Source organism: Anomaloglossus baeobatrachus, chromosome 9, assembly GCF_048569485.1.
Source record: "Anomaloglossus baeobatrachus isolate aAnoBae1 chromosome 9, aAnoBae1.hap1, whole genome shotgun sequence".
NCBI classification, from domain to species: Eukaryota; Metazoa; Chordata; class Amphibia; order Anura; family Aromobatidae; genus Anomaloglossus; species Anomaloglossus baeobatrachus.
In genome coordinates this window covers 21,403,903-21,427,497 of record NC_134361.1, presented here as the reverse complement: position 1 = coordinate 21,427,497, position 23,595 = coordinate 21,403,903, and the positions used below count along the sequence as shown (strand labels likewise).

The 23,595-nt window shown below is 48.3% G+C and overlaps 1 protein-coding gene across 3 annotated transcripts in view; it reads right to left on the bottom strand.

Moving 5' to 3' along the window:
- The window catches only part of LOC142250911 (class I histocompatibility antigen, Non-RT1.A alpha-1 chain-like), a 74,934-nt gene that overhangs the window by 8,491 nt on the left and 42,848 nt on the right, over nucleotides 1-23,595 (bottom strand). For all 3 annotated transcript variants that reach the window (XM_075323239.1, XM_075323237.1, XM_075323238.1), the window contains 3 exons: nucleotides 22,284-22,562; nucleotides 12,922-13,191; nucleotides 9,394-9,486 (listed from right to left, as the gene is read on the bottom strand). In XM_075323239.1, the coding sequence (XP_075179354.1) occupies nucleotides 9,394-9,486; nucleotides 12,922-13,191; nucleotides 22,284-22,562 (642 nt within the window). The remainder of the gene's footprint in view (nucleotides 1-9,393; nucleotides 9,487-12,921; nucleotides 13,192-22,283; nucleotides 22,563-23,595) is intronic.

Sequence of the window (23,595 nt, the reverse complement as noted above, 5' to 3'; positions counted from 1 at the left end):
CAGCCACCAAATTCACTGTCTTCACGGACAACAACCCCCTGACTCACTTGGATACTGCTAAATTGGGTGCCATGGAGCAGCGTTGGGTAGCCCGGCTGGCGAATTATGACTTTACTGTCAAGTATCAAGCTGGCCGCAAGAACGGCAACGCAGATGCTCTGTCCAGGATGCCTCACCTAGCAGACGAGGGTGAAGATGTAGATGATCTTGAAGAGATTGAGCTGCCAGCGTTCCATCGCCATGGAGCAAAACAGTGCCGGCAGTTGCGTGCCAACCGCCAAGAGGTGACCCTGAACCCACTACCTCACTACAACTGGAAGGAGACCCAGGAAAATGATCCAGCGGTAGGCTTGGTAAAGAAACTGATCAACCAGCCTGGCGCCAGCCTTGACAAAGGAGCCCCATCTGAGGCACAGTACCTATGGAAGGAGAGGGGTCGATTATTCATCTATCAAGACAAACTTTACAGGAGCATCATTGACCCGAGGACGCATGAGAAGGTGTGGCAAGTGATTGTACCACAGAAGGATACGAGGATGGTGCTAGAAGCCTATCACAATGGTGCAGGCCACTTTGGTTGGAAGAAACTGGAGGCCCTACTTAAAGTAAGATTCTACTGGGTGGGCATGAGATCTGCCCTAGAGAAGTGGTGTCGAAACTGCGGGCCCTGCAATCTTAGAAGAAAAGACCAGCACAGCCAGAGAGCACCACTCCAGCCAATCCAAACTAAACGGCCCCTGGAGATCGTGGCCCTGGACCATGTAAAGTTGGCACCCAGCAGACAAGGCTACAACTACGCTCTCACTATGGTTGACCACTACTCCAGATTCCTGGTGGTAGTACCAGTCAAGGACTTGACCGGTCAGACTGCAGCCAAAGCTTTCCAGACACATTTCTGTCGACCACATGGCTACCCAGATCAAGTGCTCACTGACCAAGGACCAGCCTTTGAAGCTGAAGTGTTTAAGGAGTTTTGCAACCTTTACGGCTGCAGGAAGATCCGTACCACGCCTTACCATCCTCAGACCAATGGCATGTGTGAGAAGATGAACCACATCATTCTCGACCTTCTGAAGACTCTCCCACTAGAAGAACGAAGTCAGTGGCCAGAAAAACTGCCCGATCTAGTGGACATGTATAACAACATCCCTGTGAGTTCCACGAACTGCACACCGGCATACCTGATGAGGGCCAGACCAGGGAGATTGCCAGTAGATCTGGAAATGGGAGTTGAGACCCCTGAAGACCATCTACAAGGTGCTGATTGGGATTCCAACCGCCAAACCCAATACAAGAAAGTACAAGAGTGTGTGGAGCGAAGCCTGACTCAGCAGCGTGAGAAACAAGAAAAAGCCTACAATCGAAAAGCACCTGCTGTTCCTTTGATGCCAGGAGATATAGTTCTCAAGAGAAAGAGAAGACATCATAAACTTGACAATCACTGGGAAGAAGAACCCTATACTGTGTTACCATCGACGCTTAGCAGTGAAAAGACATGCCTTATCAGCAAAGATGGAGGAAAAACAACAGCTGTCGTTTCTAGAGATCGCCTAAAGAAATGTCCTGAACAACTAAGAACCCCTGAAGAAATTCCCAACCCTTTGCCAGTTCAAGAACCAAAAGAAAAGATGATCCATACTGTACTTGGAGATTTCCCAGCAAGTTGGCCTCAATACAATGGAGCAGTAGTTATTCCAGTCATTACATTCCCTCAATCTAGAGAAGTAAGAGAACCAGAAGAACCTGTTCAGAACCTGGAAGAGCCAAATGTAGCTGAAGCAGAAGACCATGCATTGGTATCAATACCCAGTACACCCATTATTCACATTGAGACACATACATCGGGTGGGAGGACACAACCTCAGACAGATGACAGTATAGTACTGCGTAGATCAACCCGCAGCAACTTTGGTCAGCTCCCATTACGCTATAGAGAAAGTACAGTTTAGTTCAAAGTGACGGTATGAAATGTAATGTTTCACCTGTTTACAGTTAAGTAACGTTTAAGTGAAATGTGCCCACAAGGACTATTGTGAGACCTCTTTAAAATGTTTTCTTTGCACTAGTTTACGTGCACTTTAAAAATGGACCATCGGTTATGAACTGGCTTTAACCACAAACTCTTGCATTGTAAAAAAGTTACCTCCTTGGTACCAACCACAGGGTCTGCCTGTTGAGGGGCATGGCTCTGCACCAACCAGGGGCACGCCTGTTTATGGGGCCTGCCCTCCAACACTCGGAAGCGGGTACGCCTGTTTATGGGGCCTACCTTACACCACTCTCCTCAGGAGAGGAAGATTGGAGGAAAGGTCTGGGGAATGTGATGGCCCAGACCTGGTCACCAAAAGGACCGGCGACCTACCTCCTGGAGGTTTTTGGGTGGGTTTCGGACATGTGGGTGGTTGGTGGTGAAATGGTACCTGGTATGTTTAAATGTAAATGATTGCCCCTGTGTGGGAAAAGTTTGTATTTACCTTTTTCTCTTGTCTTTGCAGCCCGAGGACGTGCTGATGATAACTAAGGGGGAATGTGGCGCCCCTGACCTGGTCAGGCACCACAGAGTATTGCACCCATGCGGGGACAATGCTTCCAGGTAATTTCCAAAGGCCAGGATGAGGTGCACACACAAACACATAGTGACCAGGTCTCCCACACCACTAGAAGGGACCCTTGGTTAGCCAGTAGGGGTTAACTTTCAATTCCCAGCTAGGGGTGTGTTCAGAGGCTGGTTGCTAGGAAGCAGGAGAGAGGAAGGAGAGAAGGAGTCTGGAGGTTGAAGGGTGTGGAAGGAAGCAGAGAGGGGGCTCTGGTGTCGGCCAGGTCCTGAGGAGTGCAGTAGCTGGAAGCGGGGGAGAAAGGGTACCGTGGGTCGGCCTGAAAGACATCCAGAGAGAGGGGTGGCTGAGTACGGAGATCCTGGTATCCGAGCACGCAAGGGGAAACAGATCCCCAGTACAGGCAGCAAATCATCCAGAGCTGCTTAACCTACAGGTGGGGGTACTTCATGCCCTCACCACTACTACACAGAGCTCGAGCCAAGCAGCAATCACCAGGCCCATAAGGGGACAGGGCCAGAAGCCATCCCACCAAGGCCACGCTGCCGGCAGACGGGCCAGAGAGAGGGGAGCAGGGTAGTAACAGCTTCCCTGGAGGAGTCCTACCACGCTTCAAGCAAGGGATCCTCCCAAACAAAGAAAGAGTGCAAGGAGGGCGAGTGGACAGCTACCCTCAGAACGGCCTCCTGGAATTCCTGGTTCCACCTGGTTATCACAGTGCCGCCCGGGCATCTCACCGTGACCTCCAAACAGTGAGTAAACACGTTAAAAGACTTCTTGGACTGTGTTTGAGTCATTCTGCGACCTGTGGTCCCACACACATACACAGGGACCTGGGGCTTGCCTTACTCTCAGGAGGCTATTACAACCGACTGCACCCACCATCAGCCCCAGGCATCCCTTAACCTGCAGTGGCGGTCCTCACTGACCGCAATTCTGAGAGTGGCGTCACGACGAATCCCAAAACGAAGGTTCCCTACCTGTGACCAGACCGTCCCATCCCGTGGAGTCCCTAAGGGTAATACCCTGCTGCACCGCACCTGTAGGGCTTCACACCTGCACGGTTGTTTGGAAAAGCCGAGCTAAGATCGAGCAACAGCTTCTGCTGATACTCCTGCATACGTGCGTCCCTTTCTATGGCTGGAATTATGTCACAAAATTTGGACTTGTACCGGGGATCTAATAGTGTGGCAAGCCAGTAGTCATCATCACTTCTAATTTTGACAATACGAGGGTCATGTTGGAGGTAGTGCAGCAAGAAAGCATTCATGTGTCTTGCGCAGCCATGCGGACAAAGTCCACGCTGTGTTTGTGGCATAGAGGTGCTACCCGTTCTTTCTTCCTCTGACATCTCCCCCAACCTCTTTCAACTGAAATTTGACCAAGGTCTCCCTCATCCGCTGAGTCTTCCATGTCCATGGACAGTTCGTCCTCCATTTCTTCATGTTCTCCTGCACCTTCCTCAACATTTCGCCTGCTCCAATCGCCCTTGTTGATCCCTGTCCCCTATGGTCCCATGCCTGCCGCGTTGGTGATGATGAATGTCTGGACCTTGGTGATGTTGTTGTGTCTTGCGCATATGAATCCTCCTGTAGTTACTCCCCTTCCTGTTGTCCCACCCCCTGACTCCGAATAGTGTTTAGCGTGTGCTCCAGCATGTAAATGACTGGAATTGTCATGCTGATAATGGCATTGTCAGCGCATAAACATATTCGTCGCCATGTCGAAACTGTGCAGAAGGGTGCATAGGTCCTTGATCTGAGACCACTCCATCAGGGTGATCTGCCCCACCTCTGCATCTCGTTGGCCCAGGCTATACGTCATGACGTATTGCACCAGGGCGCGACGGTGCTGCCACAGTCGCTGTAACATGTGGAGAGTCGAATTCCAGCGTGTCGGCACATCGCATTTCAGGCGATGAACCGGCAGGCCAAAAGACTTCTGGAGCGATGCAAGTCGCTCAGCTGCGGCGGTTGAACGGCGGAAGTGAGCAGACAGTTTTCGTGCCCTGGTCAGAAGGCCATCTAGGCCGGGATAGTGTGTTAAAAATTGCTTGACAACAAGGTTCAACACGTGAGCCATACAAGGCACGTGTGTCACCTTGCCCAGGCGAAGGGCCGCACCCAGGTTTGCAGCATTGTCGCACACGGCCTTACCAGGCTGCAGGTTGAGTGGAGACAACCATTTATTAAACTCAGTCTCCAGAGCTGCCCACAACTCAGTCGCTGTGTGACTCCTATTTCCAAGACATGTCAAGCTAAAGACCGCCTGATGCCGTTGCGCTCTGCTGCCAGCATAGTAATGAGGGGTGCGTGATTCCTTCTGCGCAGTGAGAATGCTGGTGGCCTGACCAGGCAGGCTTGGGGCGGAGGTGGAGGACCCAGATGAGGTGGAGGAGGCAGAAGCAGTGGCGGAACTTGGACAGACAGAGGATTGACACACAAGTCGTGGGGACGGCAAGACTTGTGCAGCAGACCCTTCACCATCTATCACCATAGTTACCCAGTGCCCAGTCAGCGACATGTAACGTCCCTGTCCATGCTTACTGGTCCAAGTATCGGTGGTGAAATGCACCCGTTCACACACAGAGTTTCTCAAGGAAGCGGTGATGTTGTGTGCGACATGCTGGTGTAGAGAAGTAGTGGCGACTGGGCATCTGTTACTGGGGCACAGCGACAGACATAAGGTCTCTAAAATCCTGTGTGTCCACCAGGCGGAAAGGCAGCATTTTGGTAGCCAAGATCTTACAGAGGGATAAAGTCAACCTCTTAGCTTTGTCATGGGTCGCAGGAAATGGCCTTTTATTTGTCCACATCTGAGGGACAGAGATCTGGCTGCTGTGTGTAGACGGTGTTGAGTAGGGTGTCCCTGGAAAAATGCAGCTTTGTGAGGAAAGTGCAGGCGTAGACATGATGTTGCCTTCATCCAACGTTGGTGCTATCGATGTCTGAGAGAGCTGTACACACGCACTTGTTTCCCCTTCCAAACCAACTGACAACCTAACAAGCAAACTGCCTGTTGCGGTTACAGTGGTGGAAGTTGTGCGTGGAAAACCAGGTGTGACAGCTGTCCCCACAGTCCTAGAAGATGAAGAGCGCGTGGATGCACTGGAAGGGGCAGGCGGTGGATGGTTCGCTCCGCTAGGCCGCATTGCAGCACGGTGAGCTTCCCACTGGGACATATGATATTTATTCATGTGACGATTCATGGAAGAAGTTGTCAAACTGCTGAGGTTTTGCCCTCTACTAACAGAATCACGACAAATTTTACAGATCACATAATTTGGGCGATCTTTTGCTATGTCAAAAAAGGACCAGGCTAGGCAAGGCTTAGAGGGCATGCGACCTGCTGAGCCCCCCCCCGACTAGTGCTCAGAGGCAGAGTGGTGGCTGAGGATGCAGTTGTAGACGTGCTACCAGTGCTCCGACTCTGTCCAGGAAGGCGCAAGGTAACTTCGTCGTCGGTTGCATCCTCCTCCACCGCCTCTGTTGACCTCCTCGAGTGCCTGACTGTGGGTTGACAGTAGGTGGGATCTAGAACTTCCTCATCAATTGTTGTGTTTGCACTCCCCTCACCCTCAGACCGAGCCTCTTCTTGCCCTGACCGAATATTTAAGTTATCATCCCAATCTGGTATCTGCGTCTCATCGTCATCAGTATGTTCCTCATTTTCTATAACAACAGGTGTTACAGTTTGTGAAAAAGGGTCAACATTATGCTCAGAAACTTGGTCCTCACGGCCTGAATCAGAGTCACAAAGGTTCTGGGCATCACTGCAGACCATTTCCTGGTCTGTACTCACTGTAGCTTGGGAGCAGACCTCTGATTCCCAGGCTATAGTGTGACTGAACAGCTCTGCAGACTCAGCCATCTCAGTTCCACCATACTGTGCAGGGCGGATGGAGACTTCAGAGCTGGGAGAATGCAAGTGTGATTGGCCTGACAACTCAGAGGACTGGTGTTTTTTGGATGTGGTAGTTGAGGTGGCGGAGAGGGCACTTGTTGGACCACTTGAGATCCATTCAAGCATTTTACTTTTTCGGCCATCATCTACCTTTGTTCCAGTTGTACGTGTCCGTAAAAAAGGGACCACATCGGATTGTCCACGGTAAGTAGTAGACATCTTACTTTTGCTGGTAGATGGTCTATCTTCAGCAGATTTTAATGGAGCTTTGCCACCTTCCCCACGGACAAACCCTTTTTTTCCTTTTCCAACACGCCTCTTCCCCTTTCCACCAGCATCTGTCATTTTGCCACTCATTTTGATTGCAACAAGATTGTGCACTTAAAATGTGGTAGTAAAAATTGAGAGGTGGTGTAGATTGCAGCGGTGGTCTAGCTTTATTAACAGCAGAATAAACAACAATAATTATCCCTGACAATGCAACTACGGCCCTTAAACTGGCAGCAGTGTTTGCTAGTATAATGGCTTAGTAACAATGAGTTTGAGTGTGCAATGCAGGCAGACGTGCTTCAAATATCTTTGCACTAGTGGGACAATACAGAAGTCCAACAGCCACGTTTAGGATGCCACTAAGTTTCCTCAGTGTTTGCTAGTATAATGGCTTAGTAACAATGAGTTTGAGTGTGCAATGCAGGCAGACGTGCTGCAAATATCTTTGCACTAGTGGGACAATACAGAAGTCCAACAGCCACGTTTAGGATGCCACTAAGTTTCCTCAGTGTTTGCTAGTATAATGGCTTAGTAATAATGAGTTTGAGTGTGCAAAGGGCAGGAGGGTACAGTGGCAGGGTTGTGGGTCAGTGTAGAGGAAAGGAAGCCTCCCTTTCTATCCCTCCTAATGGGGAAATGCAGCGAGGAAATCCCTGACCTTAGCTACACAGACGCTGTCATCTTGTGTAGCTGTTAAAATCTGTTTTCACGGCCCTGACTGTCACCTATGGCTCTGACCCTGCCGGTATTAGCCCTTGCAAGGGCTGAAAGAAACTTTTATCCCTATTCTGTATAGCGCTGTGTATAGAGCGTACACAGCAGTATCAGAGACAGGAGCTACGCCAGCGGTGACTGACACCCAGACGCAGAAGAGATAATGGCGTCCGGACGGGCAGATACTCGTTTTTATAATGCAGGGACATGTGACATGGACATCCTATCACACATGCCGTTGCTTCTCTGGCTAAAAGTCCACTTAGCTGTGTGTGTGTCTGGGATTGGCTGACATGCTGGCCCGCCCCACTTCACGCGCGCGCTTAGGGAAGGAAGACGAGGAAAAAAAAAAAAATGGCGATCGCCATTATCCAAACAGCAGTGATCTGAATGCGCTGTTCCCGCACACTATACACTGAAATTTCATAATAGTGTGAGTCACAGAGTGACTTACACTATTACAGCGGAAAGCCAGCTAGTAATTAGCTGGTCTTTTTGCTGCTAGAACCGTTCTCGAACGTATCTAGAACTATCGAGCTTTAGCAAAAAGCTCGAGTTCTAGTTCGATCTAGAACAGCCCCCAAAATCACTCGAGCCGCGAACTGGAGAACCTTGAACCTCGAACCGCGCTCAACTCTACTAGTGACCACTGCAGACTGCTGGGTGCTCTTTGCTCTATTGGATATGTGATCAGGGGCCTCACATCTGTGCTGTAGGGAGATGTATGTAGTATAACAGTGATGAGATGTCCATACACATTACATGGCTGACGGCCATAGCTCATTCATCTGATCGCCTTATCTCCCGACTCCCCATATATATGGACGCTCAGCCAAGCAGAGCGTTCATGTGTTCTCTATGGGGAAAGCTGAATATGGCGCTGCCAGAAGAGTCGTTTCTCCTGCTGAATAACAAGGTTGTGTGGTTGGATTTAATTCTGTCCCCATAATCAGTCCCATTATTAAACCCTTTCTCCATCAGCTGTAGGGGGGTAATAGAAGTGTGAGGGTATGTGCGCACGTTGCTTTTTACCTGCTTTTTACCTGCTTTTTACCTGCTTTTTTGCTGCTTTTTCTTCTGCGCTGTTTAATGCCAAAATGGATGTGTTCTTCTATTCAAGCAAAGTCTATGGGAATTTGGGTTTCTTGTTCACACTATGTTGTTCAAAATGCTGCCTTTTTGTGGCAGAACTTTGGTCAAAAACTCAGCTTTGCAGTGCAAAACCCAAATGGCAAAAACAATTGACATGTTGCTTCTGTGAAAAGCTGAGTTTTTGACCAAAGTTCTGCCACAAAAAGGCAGCATTTTGAACAACATAGTGTGAACAAGAAACCCAAATTCCCATAGACTTTGCTTGAATAGAAGAACACATCCATTTTGGCATTAAACAGCGCAGAAGAAAAAGCAGCAAAAAAGCAGGTAAAAAGCAGGTAAAAAGCAACGTGCGCACATACCCTTACATGGGTTTTTTGGTTGGTATCCAATATAAGCGCCCGCACCGATCAGCTTTTATCAGCTCCATGAGCAGCGGCCGGAAATACACCGTGTACAGAGCTGCTCTTCAGTCTATGGAAGCTGTCAGCCTGCTCCTGCTGGGCCGGCTAATGGAGGACAACTTAGGGGAAGGGTGGAAATGGTAAAGAACCTGACATTGCGATACAAAGTCCGGACAAAATAGTGTCACCAAGTGGTCTACTGAGGTGGGAACTAGTCCCCTCACCCGTGTGTGACCCTAGAGTCATTGAGCAGATCACTGCTCGCACTCGCTTATCGGGCATCTGTCAGAATTACCAGATGGGCAGCCAGGCCTATATGTGACTCTACAGTGGAAACAGTCAGCAGGGAGTGGAAAAAAATATCAGGAGGCCAATTTATAATAGTTATAATGACTAACCGGCTGGACAAATTATATTTACAAGAGAAGATGAAGTTCTGCATTATTGACACTTACTTCTATATAGGAGAAATCCACCAATGCCGAGAAGAGCCACGAGCACCACAACGATGACCACAGCGATGACCCAGACGCTGGAAGGTTTTGGTTCTAGTTGGAAAACAGAAAAGTAAATCTGATCTGCGGATTATACTGAGAGTCATGTATCTCTCACATTAGTCTCCCCGCTGTAGTGATGACGTATGTGTAATGTATAGTATTACACACGTTCACAATCTCCTTTGTATCACTTCATGCAGCCCCTTGGACATGTTCAGATGTTGCAGATTTGTAATCAATTTTAATCGCTGATTCTGCACCAAAAATCTACAATAAATTCACATTCCTATACTTGACGTAGTTTTACAAAATCTATTTGCACAATTCAAATTTTCCAGCTACAGATTTAGATTTTAGATCATGCCCCATATGTTAAGGATTTATCACTGACGTTATCCACAGATCTTACACTTTACACTGCAAGGGCGGCTTTGCACGTTGCGACATTGCACGTGCGATGTCGATGGGGTCAAATAGAAAGTGACGCACATCCGGCGTCGCAGTCGATATCGCAACGTGTAAAACCTTTTTGATACGATGAACGAGCGCAAAAGCGTCGTTATCGTATCATCGCTGCAGCCTCCGACATTTCCATAATGCCGATGGTGCGACAGGTACGATGTAGTTCCTCGCTCCAGCGGCAGCGCACATCGCTGTGTGTGAAGCCGCAGGAGCGAGGAACATCACCTTACCTGCCGCCCGGCTGCAATGAGAAGGACGGAGGTGGGCGGGATGTTTACATCCTGCTCATCTCCGCCCCTCCGCTCCTATTGGCCGCCTGCCGTGTGACGTCGCTGTGACGCTGCACGGCCCACCCCCTAAGGAAGGAGGCGGGTCGCCGGCCAGAGGGACGTCGCACGGCAGGTAAGTGCGTGTGAAGCTGCCGTAGCGATAATAATCGCTACGGCAGCTTTCACTAGATATCGCACGTGCGACGGGGGCGGGACTATCGTTGCAGCATCGGTAACACATTGTTACCGATGTCGCAACGTGCAAAGCCCGCCCAAATGCTGAAGTATGGAGTAAAATTGGCATGCCACAAATCTTGTTCCGATGTCCCTTTATTATACTCACACACGTATAATATCGACACTTTTTTTTCTGTATTAGGCCCGTTTCACACGTCAGTGAAAAACACTGGCGTTTTTTCACTGGCGTGTAAAACACGCACAAGTCCCTCCGTGTGCCGTGAATCACGGCACACGTGGGTTGTCTAAGTGCAATCCGGGCTCCGTTCTCCGTGGCCCGTGATTGCACTTAGAGATGAACTCACCTGTGCCCGCTCCCGCTCTCCATGGTGCTGATCGCTCCCGCGATGCAGCATCCGGCCGGCGCTGACCCCCGCAGCAGCTGCTTCCGGGTCGGCTGTGTCGTGCATCATTAATATGCGCGACAGTAATCAGCCGGCTCAGAAGCAACAAGCTGCACGGGCTGCAGAGAGCGCGGCTGAAGCCGGGTGAGTAAAAATGTTTATTATTTTAAATGCACGTTTTTTTCTGGCACGTGTTTCACGGACCACACCACTGCGTGGTCCGTGGGACATCAGTGATGCCAGAAAAAAATGGACATGTCTCCGTGCGGCAATCACGCACACGCGGGTACGCCGCACGGAGACACGTGCAGTGAAAAATCACTGACGTGTGAGCAGACCCATTCATTATAATGGCTCTGCGTATGTCAGTGATTCTGGGACGTTTAAAAAAAAGCACAAACGTACCAGAATCACTGACGTGTGAAAGGGGCCTTATGGGTGGTCTGATTATCTGAACCAACAAAACACAGGTCCGTGATTCTGGTACATATAAAAACTGCATCATACGTACTGGAATCAGTGACATGTGACGGGGGCCTTAGGCTGGAATTTAAAGCTGCATTATGTCTGTGTTGGCCTAAATGTATTTTCTAGAAGCTGTAATCATCACTCACTTCTAATGAGTAAACTGCACTTAAATTATGTTTTGTCTTGGAGGTGGAAGGATGACTAAACCTTAAGGAACAAATATGCAAACATACTACTGAGAGGATTCCCTAGATGAAGCCATACTCGGCGAAACTTAAGTTGGGCCATAATGCTTATTGGACTATATTTTGCTTTTATGCTATGGCCTTTTAATGAGTATAATGAAACTTTAAATTGAGAACTTGGTGTTATGGTCTCTCACTATTTGAGGCTTTGCTCTCCTGTGTTCTTATATAGGAATCTGAGGAATCAGGGCCGGCATCCATGGATTTCCCAACAATAGATTGAGCAATTTAGAGCAGCCTAGTAGATCCATTCATCTGCAGAAGCGACCACTGAGGAGCAGTTACTGGTTAATTTTTTTCATAAATTAATTGCACAAGTGAATAATATATTTTATTGGAAAAATATCGCACTTTCCTCTCGTATCAGTCACTTCTTTCCCTACAATGATCAACAACGTCTCAAGTATTTCTACAGTTGTGTCTTTAGTGAGGGATCAGATTACTCCTGTAACCTATAACAGTAAATGGAGACGAGACAAAGAAGCAGCCAGAAGATGAACAAAAATCTGATGTGGTCTTAGGTCAATTTTATGCAAAAATATGAAAAGTTCTTAAGGATTTACAAACTTTCAAGCACCTCTGTATCTAGGAAATACAGGATCCTTCACCCCCACATACAACACAACTCTGTGACTGGATATCTATATCCTGAGGTCTGATATCACTACAGATTCATCACAGGAGACTATCTGACCGCTAAAATGAGGTCGCAATGTGTATCGGGACATGAAGGGTTAAGTCCAGTACAGAAGCATGTAATCATTTCACCTTAAAGGGAAGCAATCACCAGGATTTTCGTATATAATCTAGTGCCAGTATAGCACTGGCGCTATCAGGCTGAGTCTATACATATCTGTAGTGGTCAGCTCGGATGTTTAGGTTTTGAAATCCAAAAAAGTAAAGTTTATAAAATCATCAGCTTCCTGAGTGACAGCAGCTGAAGTCCTATGTGAGGTCATACCCATGTGACCAGAAGGGGCAGGGCCTCAGCCAATAGGAAAATGCTGCTTCGTGGCATCAGCTTTGTTGATTGAGGCCCTGCCCCTTCTGGTCACATGGGTATGACCTCACCACAGGTCCTGGAAGAAAAATGTTATATCGATTGTATAATACTTATGCTAATTCTAACAGAGGGAGGTGATTCTATGAATACTCCCCCCCCCCTCCACGATATTATGTGATCCTCAGCTGCTGTCACTCAACATACTGATGATTTTATAAACTTCACTTTCTTGAATTTCAAAACCTAAACATCCGAGCTGACCACTACAGGTATGTATAGACTCAGCCTGATAGTGCCAGTATAGCATCGGCTTTAGGTTCTATACGAAAATTCTGGTGATTGGTTCCCTTTAATGAGACACCAGTGACTGTACAATTACATGTCATAATGGTGATCACCAGTCATAATATACTCCATAGACTTACTCCCATCATCCGCCTAGTACAGACACTACTCACCCCACACGATGTTCAGCGGTTCCGCCAGGCTGCTGTGATCCACATTACAGGAGTAGCTGTCACCCTCTTTGGGGGTCACTTCCGCGCTGACCCTGATCTGATAGGTGCCGTCAGGATTGGGGAGGACGTGTGTGGTCTCATATGAGGGAACCTCGTCCTCACCGTTCATCCACCTCACATCCACAGCTCGGGGGTGAAATCCATACACCTGGCAGTGTAGCTTTATGAAGTCTCCTTTCTCCTGACCGGACACCTTCACTCGGGGCCGAACTGAGAAGGAAGAAGAAGAGAAAAATGGAGTCCATGCAGCACAGATCTGACTTGTCCTCCTGTCTGAGGATATCATTACTAAAAGGATTTGCTTAGCTACTGATGAGACCTGCCATGTCCAGGAAAGGAGCCTCCAGGGCAGTTTATGGGGTGGTGGTCAGTTGACTCCTTCAGGTTTTATGTCTTTACAAATTTTGGATATTTTACTTGTTTGGTTTTAAACTCTTTTTCTTTTTTATCAGACCCCCCATCAAGCAATCACATTGAATTTTCCCTTGTGTCCATTGACACAAACTAACTAACCTCAAAAAAAAACAACAAAAGCCCCAAACAGCCAATTTGAACAACTGCTAATCAGACCCAGTGACTGCTCCAACTGATAAAGGGCCCATGATCCTGTGCAATCAGACCCCTCTGGAAACTCCTCACTGACTGACAAACAATAAACATCCTCGTTCCCCCACAGTTTGAATAAAAAAACTTTATAACAAAAATCAAAAGACAGAATGACCAGCAGTACAATACCAAAGACTTCAAGACTAGAGCTGAGCGGACTCACAAAAAAACGGGACCAGTGGGTCCCAGCTCATTTTCTTAAAAAATCCCGATTGGGTCCGGAATCCGGTACCATATACGTCTATGGGAACCAGAATCCGGGGACTAAAATTGTTGGTGGAAAGGATAGGGGGATAGGAGCATGTGCGGTGTACTCATACATGCTCCGTGTCATGGCGGCAAGCTGCTTCCTGGTTGCGCACTGGGTCTACATCGTGCACTAAAGGTAAAGGTAGATGCAAGAATGTATGGGCTCCTACCAGGTATGACGTAATTTGTCACGTGATGGGGGCGTGTTCAAAATGTAGCCCACCATGTGTCCTGCTTTGCTCAGCCTGAACGGCCTGATTCATGAAGCAGGCAACCCAGGATGAGCTGCGCCCGCGATGTGTACTCCTCTGCTCAGCCTGCACCACCCAGTGCATGAATTGTGCACCAGGAGGTCCAGAATGAGCCCCGCTTGCGATGTTTCCTCCTTTGTTCAGCCTGTGACCCCCCCCCCGGTGCATGAATGAATACAAATTCCATATCAGACCTCAGCCTATACACCATGCCAGACCCCAATATTCAGACCTAAGTCCAGACACTAAAATTCATCTTTTAGACCTCATAACACAAACCACAATATTTAGCCTTCAAACCAGACTCCATAGTTCATTCACTAGATCAGGTGTCTAAGTACTCAACCACCCGATGTTCGGTGTTCGTACCAAACACAAACAAAAAATAGCAGAGTTCGGGTGCTTAATGTATGCAAACCACTAGTGCGAGTGTGACGCCCTGGACAAGCCAGGGGTCACAGGTAACTACATCACCACACCCTACACCCCGGTTAGGTACACCAGAGCTAGACCCAAAAACCCTTGTTGCCTTCCTCCAGGGACTGATGTTCACACCAGGGGGTGGGCCAGGCGGTTGGTCCCGCCCACCGAGGAGTTCACAGCCCTGGAGGCGGGAAAAGTAAGCAGTTAAGTTTAGACAGTGGAAGTGTGAGGAGGAAAGTGGCAAGAGAGCAGCAAACTGACAGCGTCCGGGTGTGTGCCCCGGACAGAGACAGCAACGTTAGCAGACGGCGGTGACCGTCTGCAGGAGTGGCCAATTGGAGTTGCTGAAAGAACCGTGGACGGGTGGTGGCCCGGCGGTACCGGACCGGCACACAAAGAGAGGCCAGCACCATTGGCAGGGGCCTTTCGGACCCCGGCAAGGCTTGGAGTCGCCGTAATTTGCCAAATCCGTCAGTGAAGGGGACCTCCGGGTTTCCAAACAACTAAGTCCCGATTGAAGGCAAAAGTTCAACCGTATGAGAGAGACACCGCCACCGCCAAGGCACCAGTTTCTCAGGGCCAGCGCCTGCGGGCAAAGAGGGGCTCCTCCGGCCCATATCCAAGCCGGGGAGCGGGTTACCGGTGGGAACCCATCGGAACCAACAGAAGTACTAGGTGCAGGGAAAGAGACAGTCACCGTTAACTACCGGGGAAAAGCAACAGCAGCCGTCCGTGGGAACCGTCTTTCCAACCGTGTGTTTTACCGTGAACTGTGTCAACGTCTCAGGCTGAGTGAGTACCACAGTGCCGTACGACCCAGCGCTGCCCCCGCGTCCCTGCACCTCGCCAGGCCCCATAACCCACCTGCCATCCTGTCCTACCCCATCACCGGGCCCCGGGACCACCAACCCCCTACCCACGGAGGGGAGGACTAACATCTTAGCTGCTCCAGTCACCGCTCCCGGGATCCCCGTTCAGAGCAGCGGTGGTGTCACCAAAAATCACCACAACCGTGGGTGGCGTCAGGGACAACCTCCCCAACACCAAACCATCCCCCCTTTTCACTCACGGGCGAGGAGCGCCGCTCGAGTCCCCGGGATCCGGCCCATCGCTCGAGCCACCGAGCAGCAGCAGCAGCCGCAGAGCAGCGGTGGCCGGACCCGAGCAGTGGGAGAGCGCAGCGTTGCCATCCTCCTCCCCGCCCGCGACACGAGCATCATGCAGTGTTTGAACAGCTCGCACTGGGGGGTAACAACAGCGTGATAAGATGTAGTGTGCACCAAACAAACAAAAAATGGAAAAAAACTCTTTCACCTGCCCCTGGAAGTGATCCATTTATGGCTGGCTGCATGTGGGCAGAGACCGAAACTGCCCAATTATTGACTTCCATTGGGGTTCAGGTCAAGTCCGGGACCCATAGCAAACTTTATCTAAAGTCCGGCTAAATTGAACTTCCACGGATTCGCTCATCTCTACTTGCTAATCCTTGTTTCTGGTTCTTCATCTAGAGGTCAGGCTTCCCTTCGGCTCTGGGCACCTACATGATATCCTGGCCATTGGCCAGTGCTAGGAAGTCAATGTGAGGTGACACTTGAAACCATTGGGGAAACAGAACTGCAGAGAAGGAGACGAAAGCGAGGAGAAATGAGTAATTAATACCAGCTATTGGATGTTTAAATAAAGGCCCACAGTTCATGTGGAGCAGTGGATAATGCCATAGTGCAAAGTGAGCCTAGGCAGTGCACAGAACAAGTATCTGCTGGGTTGGTGGGCAGTGTAGTGCATAATGAAACTGCCCCAGACTGTGCAGCAAGGGGTTAACCCCAATGCTGTTTTTGTCCAGCCCCCTCTCCTGTCCAGGCCCTGCTCTTCCTGTGTTTGGGAGGGGACTCCGTCCTGGCCCCTCCCGAATTCCCAATCCCACCTATAGGGTGTAATTTCTACCTATATATTGGGGTCTGGGCCGGTGTCCGGCCTCTTCCCCTGGTATCCCAGGATCCGGAGCAGCTCTGCCTGGTGGAAGCAGGAGAAACCCGATGGACCTTCACATCCTTGAGACGCTGCAGGCCCATGCGTGGCATGAAGGTTAGGGATGACTGGCTCATTTATTTGCAGAGCTCAGCTCTCGTCAGTCACAGCTAGGGGCTATGTTGCAGAGAGGTGCAGCACCTGCCGGGGAAGTGTTTCTTCTCCTAGGTGCTTCCCTCAGGCCCCTGCCCCACGTGCATCCCTGTTTTTTCCTGCCCCTGCCTTTAGCAGGGCAGGCAGGCTTTAATAAACACCTCACAACTGTTGCTCCCTCAGCCCCCCTCCCTGTTGTTTTCACACAGCACAGTTTGCTGCACGCCCCCTTCATCTCCCCTGCAGCTTCCAGCACGTCTAGTGCATTGGTATCACAGCAGTATTACTTTAACCCCTCATATACTGCCATGGACAATGACACCACTTCCTCTTCTGCAGGTTTTGGGCAGTGTGTCTGCTCACCAGCCTACATCCCTGGCTCAGAGCCTCCAAATAGTGAACACCCCCCAACCACCCCTAAATCCCCTCCTGTGCTGCATACCTGTGATGGTCTGCCACGTTCTCAATTAACCCTTGATGCCCAAGCTGTCCCCTTCTTCACATCCACAGCTACTTTCACAATGTCTAAATCCTTGCAGACCACAGGGGTCCTGCTTATGTCCTACCAGTTATCGGTCCCGCTTCCCCTCTGCGTTGGGCTATGTGCCCACGTGGCGTGTTTTCATGCAGTTACGCTGCGTTCTGCACCGCAGCGTGGCTGCATGCGTCCTGCGTCCCCAGCACAAGCTATGAAGATTGTGCATAATTCATGCCCACATGGCGTATTGGAGCGCAGCACTTCGGCTACTGCCGGGGCGCTGCGTTCTAAGAAGTGATATGTCGCTTCTTTGGTGCGCTCTGCATGCAGCCCCTGCTCTGTCTATGGGGGGGGCTGCGTGCGGAGCGCATGAAATCGGCTTTTCAGTACGGACTGTTTCTGCGGCGGTTTGGGGCGCACGTGTGCTGTTCAGATCGCTGCGGAAATTTCTGTAGGGATAGAACGCAGCGTGGGCACATAGCCTTACATCGGTCGGATCTGCACGATCAGTGTCGCTCGCCGGATTGGTGCAGGAGGCACTTGAGGCATTCTTAACGAAACTTCTCCCGTACACACAGAAGCCGGCGTTCACACTCATCTGGTAGAAGTCGCCTTTTGAATTCCTTTTGAGGGCTCAAGCGTCTCGAGGGTGACTGATGAGTGTGCACGAACATCTATGGTGCAGCCTACGAGGACACAGAGGAATTGGTCTGCTACTGAACAGCCCGGGGATGTGAGGTATGCCCCTTCCCACGTCAGCGGTGGTGTATCTACGGCGAATTCCCCAGAGATGGCATCCACATCAACATCCGGTGTGTTCACGGAGGCTTGGGGGATTAAGGCATTACAGCTCCTTAAGGTGGCATTCTCCATCTTCATTGTTTGAGAGATCGGGCGCTTCGAGGATGCCTGGCGGTCTTGTGCTGTCGCGTCAGCGGTGGTGTTTTGATGGATACTCCCCCTGTGATAGCATCATGTCGACTAAGTCACGTTTATATTTGTCCCAGTACTTATGATAAGAAACCCAGGGTCACGAGAACGATTAGTAATTGGCTACAGGTTTTTCAGTCCTGGGTCAGAAACATCCCGACCGTGGTCCTGAAATGTTCATTTATCAATACCTAATTTATAGTTCCTATAAACTCACGGTGGTTATGGGTGTAGTTGGTATTATGAGGATTTTCAGCGTCGGCTTGCCCCTACACCCTGGCATTGGTTTGGGTGTCCAAGCCATGGATTTCTGGCTTAGGTTAATGACCGTACAGAAGCCAGTATACCACTTTTCAATCCACGGCCACTGTGCCGGGAGCTTCACAAGGTCCAGCCATGGTGGCCGTGCGCCGGCCAGGAGCGTGTTGGTTGTTTAATGATTGACACTTCCGGTTCTTTGGGTTATGCAATCCTAGCACGAGTGTTCTGCTTGCTGCGGAGCCATTTGGCTGTTAGATTCCCTCACTCTCCTTCCAAGGTCCTCGGTAAAATGGTACAAATGTCTCAGACGACCCCGGTAAAGGTATCAGAGATGCCCCTTGTGGCTTGACAAATATCCCAATAAGGATGTGGCTGGTCATATCAGTTTTGTATTTTGCTTTCACTTTATTTATTCCATTTAATTTTCCTAATTGCTCCCTTATTGTCGCTAAAAGGAACGGAACCGGGTAGATTTCAATTGCTACACCACCTACTGTATCTCACCCACACGGCGGGTCTGTTAATCATGGTATCCCTCCTGAGTAAGCTTTGATTTCTGTGTCTTTTTACAGTGTAATTTCTCTTATACGGGAGTTCGGACGCAGTGCACTTTTGCTTAATCTGATATCGAATCTGTGTTTTGTCCGTTACCTGTTCATCCGTACTGTTCCATAGTTTGGGTTGTTGCATGTAGGGCAATTTTTGTTGCGATTCTTGACTTCCCATGGGATGCTGTATGTCATTCCATTATTTTGAACTCTTCAGTTCATTCCTTAAATGGGTGCGGTGGTGTGAGACGCTCTCAAAATTTGTCACTCACTACTTGATGATTTTCTTTAATTGCCCTAGTGACTTCGATGAATGCAAACAATTTTTGACATTTTTTTTTTTTTTTTTCAGTTGATATTGAGTTTGTTGTCCCTTTGCCCCCAAACAAACGTAGGGCACGAAAGATTCAGACCCTGTTTCAATTAAGTGTGGGTTTTGTTTTTGTACGGTGCAGCTTAAAGGGATTTTCTACATACCATGAAAATACATTCACTTTGTCTAATTGGTAATTCTGTTGGACAATTTTGTTGCTTATGTGATGTTATATTACTGAACCGCAGCATTAGAGAGGTCAGAATTACAGTCGAGCTAATTAGAATTACAGGCATAGTATAGTTATAAGTATTTGTGTCTTTACAGGAAAGTTACATTGCGCCAAATGCAGTTCCCCGCCTCTCATTGTCCACTAGGGGCGCTTCACCCTGACCACAGGATTACGTATTACTTCTGACTTACTGATTTGGTCTCAATCCCTTTTCACCTTAATGAGTGCATGTTCAACATGTGTTCTGTGGTGTCTAACCAGGTTTTATTTTTGCTCACCAATGCGTCTTTTTTTCGGATGGTTTTAGCGCTGTTTTTTTGGCAATCAGTGGTGCCGGGGCACCTGGCCCTCACCTTGTTAACTTTTTGTTTTACTGCTAATTTTTCCCTTTCAGAATCGTTCCCTATTGTCATTGCTGTGGAGTTATGGCACAAGTCACTAGCCAACTGTAATATTTTGTTTGATGTTACGCTGCATACAATACACATTTGGATCCGAGCATGGGCTACGGGTTCTCAGAGTAATGCTCCATATTGATTGTCTCGTTTCTGTTTGCAGGATTTTTCAGCTGGTACCCAATGCCAGCCCGGTGGGTTGCCATTGCCACACCGCTGCGAGATCTTGTCGGGACCAACTCCTGACAGAGATTAGGACTTCAGATCCCCCTTCAAAGTGGCAACTTTATGGATAGGCGTGAAACAGTGGTTAGGTATAGGTATGCTGGTAGCTGGTCCCTCGGTTCTGATAACTTTACCTGTTTGGAGGTTACCCTCTAATATTTGATGCACCTTTATAACTTTGGTTCTTCCGCCTCTGTAGCCCAGAAGCATTTATTTGTATTTTGTTTCATTTTTTGATGGGATGTTCTACGTTACTAAATCTTGTTATTTGCAAATCCCTTTAATGGCTGGTTTAAGTCCCACCAATCCATAGATAAGAGGCATCCCAATTTTTTTTACCTGATGCTTCTTCAGTTAATCGACTATGCAGGCTGTTTGTTCAATCCCACGGGAGATATCCCTGTTGTCCACAACCTTTAACTTGGCCTTTTCTGGGCCCTCAGAGCCAGCGAACTCGCCACACCGTCCAAGAATAGTTTTGTTGCCTTCAATTGTGTGCCATACTACTTATTGACCCTTCATGCGTATCCGCATTCAGGAGCCCAAACTGACCAAGTGGCCAGAGATTCTGGGATTAGACTGTTCCTTCCCCTGGCCCTACCTGCGTTTGATGGAATTTTTGTTTGTCGGTCTACTGGTACCTCACTGTTAGTTTATTAGGATGGTTCCCCCCTTACTAGGTACCAGTTTACCGCTCCTTTTTTCGGTGCTGCCTCACCGCTTGCCGTTTTTCACCCCCTGATCACTTTGGGACTCATTCCTTTTCATTGTGGCAGCCACTAAGGCTGCCAGGGCGGGCTTTATCAGACTCTGATATACAGTGTATATTGGTAAATTGCGCTCTGCTTTTTTTTGTCAGATATGCATCGCACGATTTATTGCAGGAAGTAACCAATTTTATAGCACATTTACTTTAATTTCTTTAAAGGTTCGGCATTGCTATAAAAAAAAAAAAAGGTTTTTGGATTGTTGGCAATTTCTACGTGTTTTGGGCTGTTCAGAGAGCTGGTAACAGTCGCAATCTTGGATTCTACTCTGTCGAACTGCTTAGTGGTTGGGTTCGAGGCCTGAGATGGCTCAGGTCTTGTTGGAGGTGGTTGCCATCAGCAGGCAGTTGTCTGCTCCGATGATTTTAGTTGGAAGGTGACAACCGAAGGTTAATGCTTCAAGATGGTGTGCTCTTGGCAGATATCGGTCTGGATACAATTTTATCTATGATCCAGGGTGGCCTGGAGCAAGCCTTTTTTCCAAATGGTGGGGGTCGGAGTTCAGTTTGAGACTGGTCTCCTCCTTGGCATGTGTCAACAGCATTCTGGTGAGAGAGCGGAAGTCCTTGGTCCTGTGGTAGAGTGTCCCTTCTCACCTGGAGTCAAGTTATGTTTTACAAGTTCTAAAGAGTTTGGAAAAAGTTTATAAAATATGTTTTACAAGTTTTAATGAGTTTGGAAAAGTTTGTAAAATAATAATATATCAGTAAAGCTGTGACCGATATCTGCCAACAAAATGGTGTCTGTCTTTATTTCATTAGGACGGGCCTTTATTTGGATGCAATGGTTCTTTGTTTTTGTCTGTGCAGTCTGGTGGGCAGTGTAGTGCATAATGAAACTGCCCCAGACTGTGCAGCAAGGGGTTAACCCCAATGCTGTTTTTGTCCAGCCCCCTCTCCTGTCCAGGCCCTGCTCTTCCTGTGTTTGGGAGGGGACTCCGTCCTGGCCCCTCCCGAATTCCCAATCCCACCTATAGGGTGTAATTTCTACCTATATATTGGGGTCTGGGCCGGTGTCCGGCCTCTTCCCCTGGTATCCCAGGATCCGGAGCAGCTCTCCCTCCCTCCCTCCCTATTGTTAATGTTTGTTTTTTACTTGTTTTTCTTTTTTGCTAACAGTTTCTAAATGTTTGTACAGTGAAGTCACAGCAGCATGTGTCAACAGCATTCTGTGGTGAGAGAGCGGAAGTCCTTGGTCCTGTGGTAGAGTGTCCCTTCTCACCTGGAGTCAAGTTATGTTTTACAAGTTCTAAAGAGTTTGGAAAAAGTTTATAAAATATGTTTTACAAGTTTTAATGAGTTTGGAAAAGTTTGTAAAATAATAATATATCAGTAAAGCTGTGACCGATATCTGCCAACAAAATGGTGTCTGTCTTTATTTCATTAGGACGGGCCTTTATTTGGATGCAATGGTTCTTTGTTTTTGTCTGTGCAGTCTTGTCTCCAGGATAAGGAAAGCTTCATTAAATGTGGGTCTGCTGCTAACTATGTAACGACCACTTACCTCTCCTCTCCAGATCTTCTCTCCCATTTTCCATGTGTTTCTTCAGCCACTCGATACATTCATTTTCTAAATATATTTTATCTGTTTCACCCATTTGTACATCTTGGCTGTTCCATCTCTGTGTGATGGTCTGAGCCTGCGCCATGGTGGGGACATATGTCCACGTCTGCGTATCCAGGGCCAAGAACTCTCTCCCGTCATATCCGTGCTGTTCGTACCCCTTTATTATGCCATCATCGCTCAGCTCACAACCGTACATTACCTGGTAGATATGGAAACCTGCAAACAGCAGAAAAACATGATACATAGAGCACATATATGATGTATGTACAGTGATATGTAGATTATACAGTGGGGAAAAATGTATTTAGTCAGCCACCAATTGTGCAGGTTCTCCCACTTACAAAGATGAGATTTGCCTGTAACTGACATCATAGGTGACCACAACTATGAGAGACAAAATGAGAAAACAAATCCAGAAAATCACCGCGTCTGATTTGGAAGATTTTATTTGCAAATTATGGTGGAAAATAAGTATTTTCCACCACCATTGATAAGTATCAATATTTTGTTATTTATCCTTTGCTGGCAATGACAGAGGTGAAATGTTTTCTGTAAGTCTTCACAAGGTTGGCACACATATTTGTGATATGTTGGCCCATTCCTCTGGTTGGCACACACTGATTGTGGTATGTTGGCCCATTCCTCCATGCAGATCTCCTCTAGAGCAGTGATGTTTTGGGCCTGTCGCGGGGCAACACGGATTTTAAACTCCCTCCAAAAGTTTTCTATTGGGTTGAGATCTGAAGACTGGCTAGGCCACTCCAGGACCTTCATATGCTTCTTACTCCTTCGTTGCCCTGGCGGTGTGCTTGGGATCATTATCATGCGGAAAGACCCAGGCACGTTTCATCTTCAATGCCCTTGCTGATCGAAGGAGGTTTGCACTCAAAATCTCACGAAACATGGCCCCATTCATTCTTTCATGTACACGTATCAGTCGTCCTAGTCCCTTTGCAGAGAAACCGCCCCAAAGCATGATGTTGCCACTCCCATGCTTCACAGTAGGTATGGTGTTCTTTGGATGCAACTCAGCAATCTGTCTCCTCCAAACACAACAAGTTGTGCTTCTACCAAACAGTTCTATTTTGGTTTCATCAGATCATATGACATTCTCCCAATACTCTTTTGGATAATCCAAATGCTCTCTAGCAAACTCCAGACAGGCCCAGACATGTACTGGCTTAAGTGGGGGAACACGTTTGGCACTGCAGGATCTGAGTACCTGGTGGTTTAGTGTGCTACTGATGGT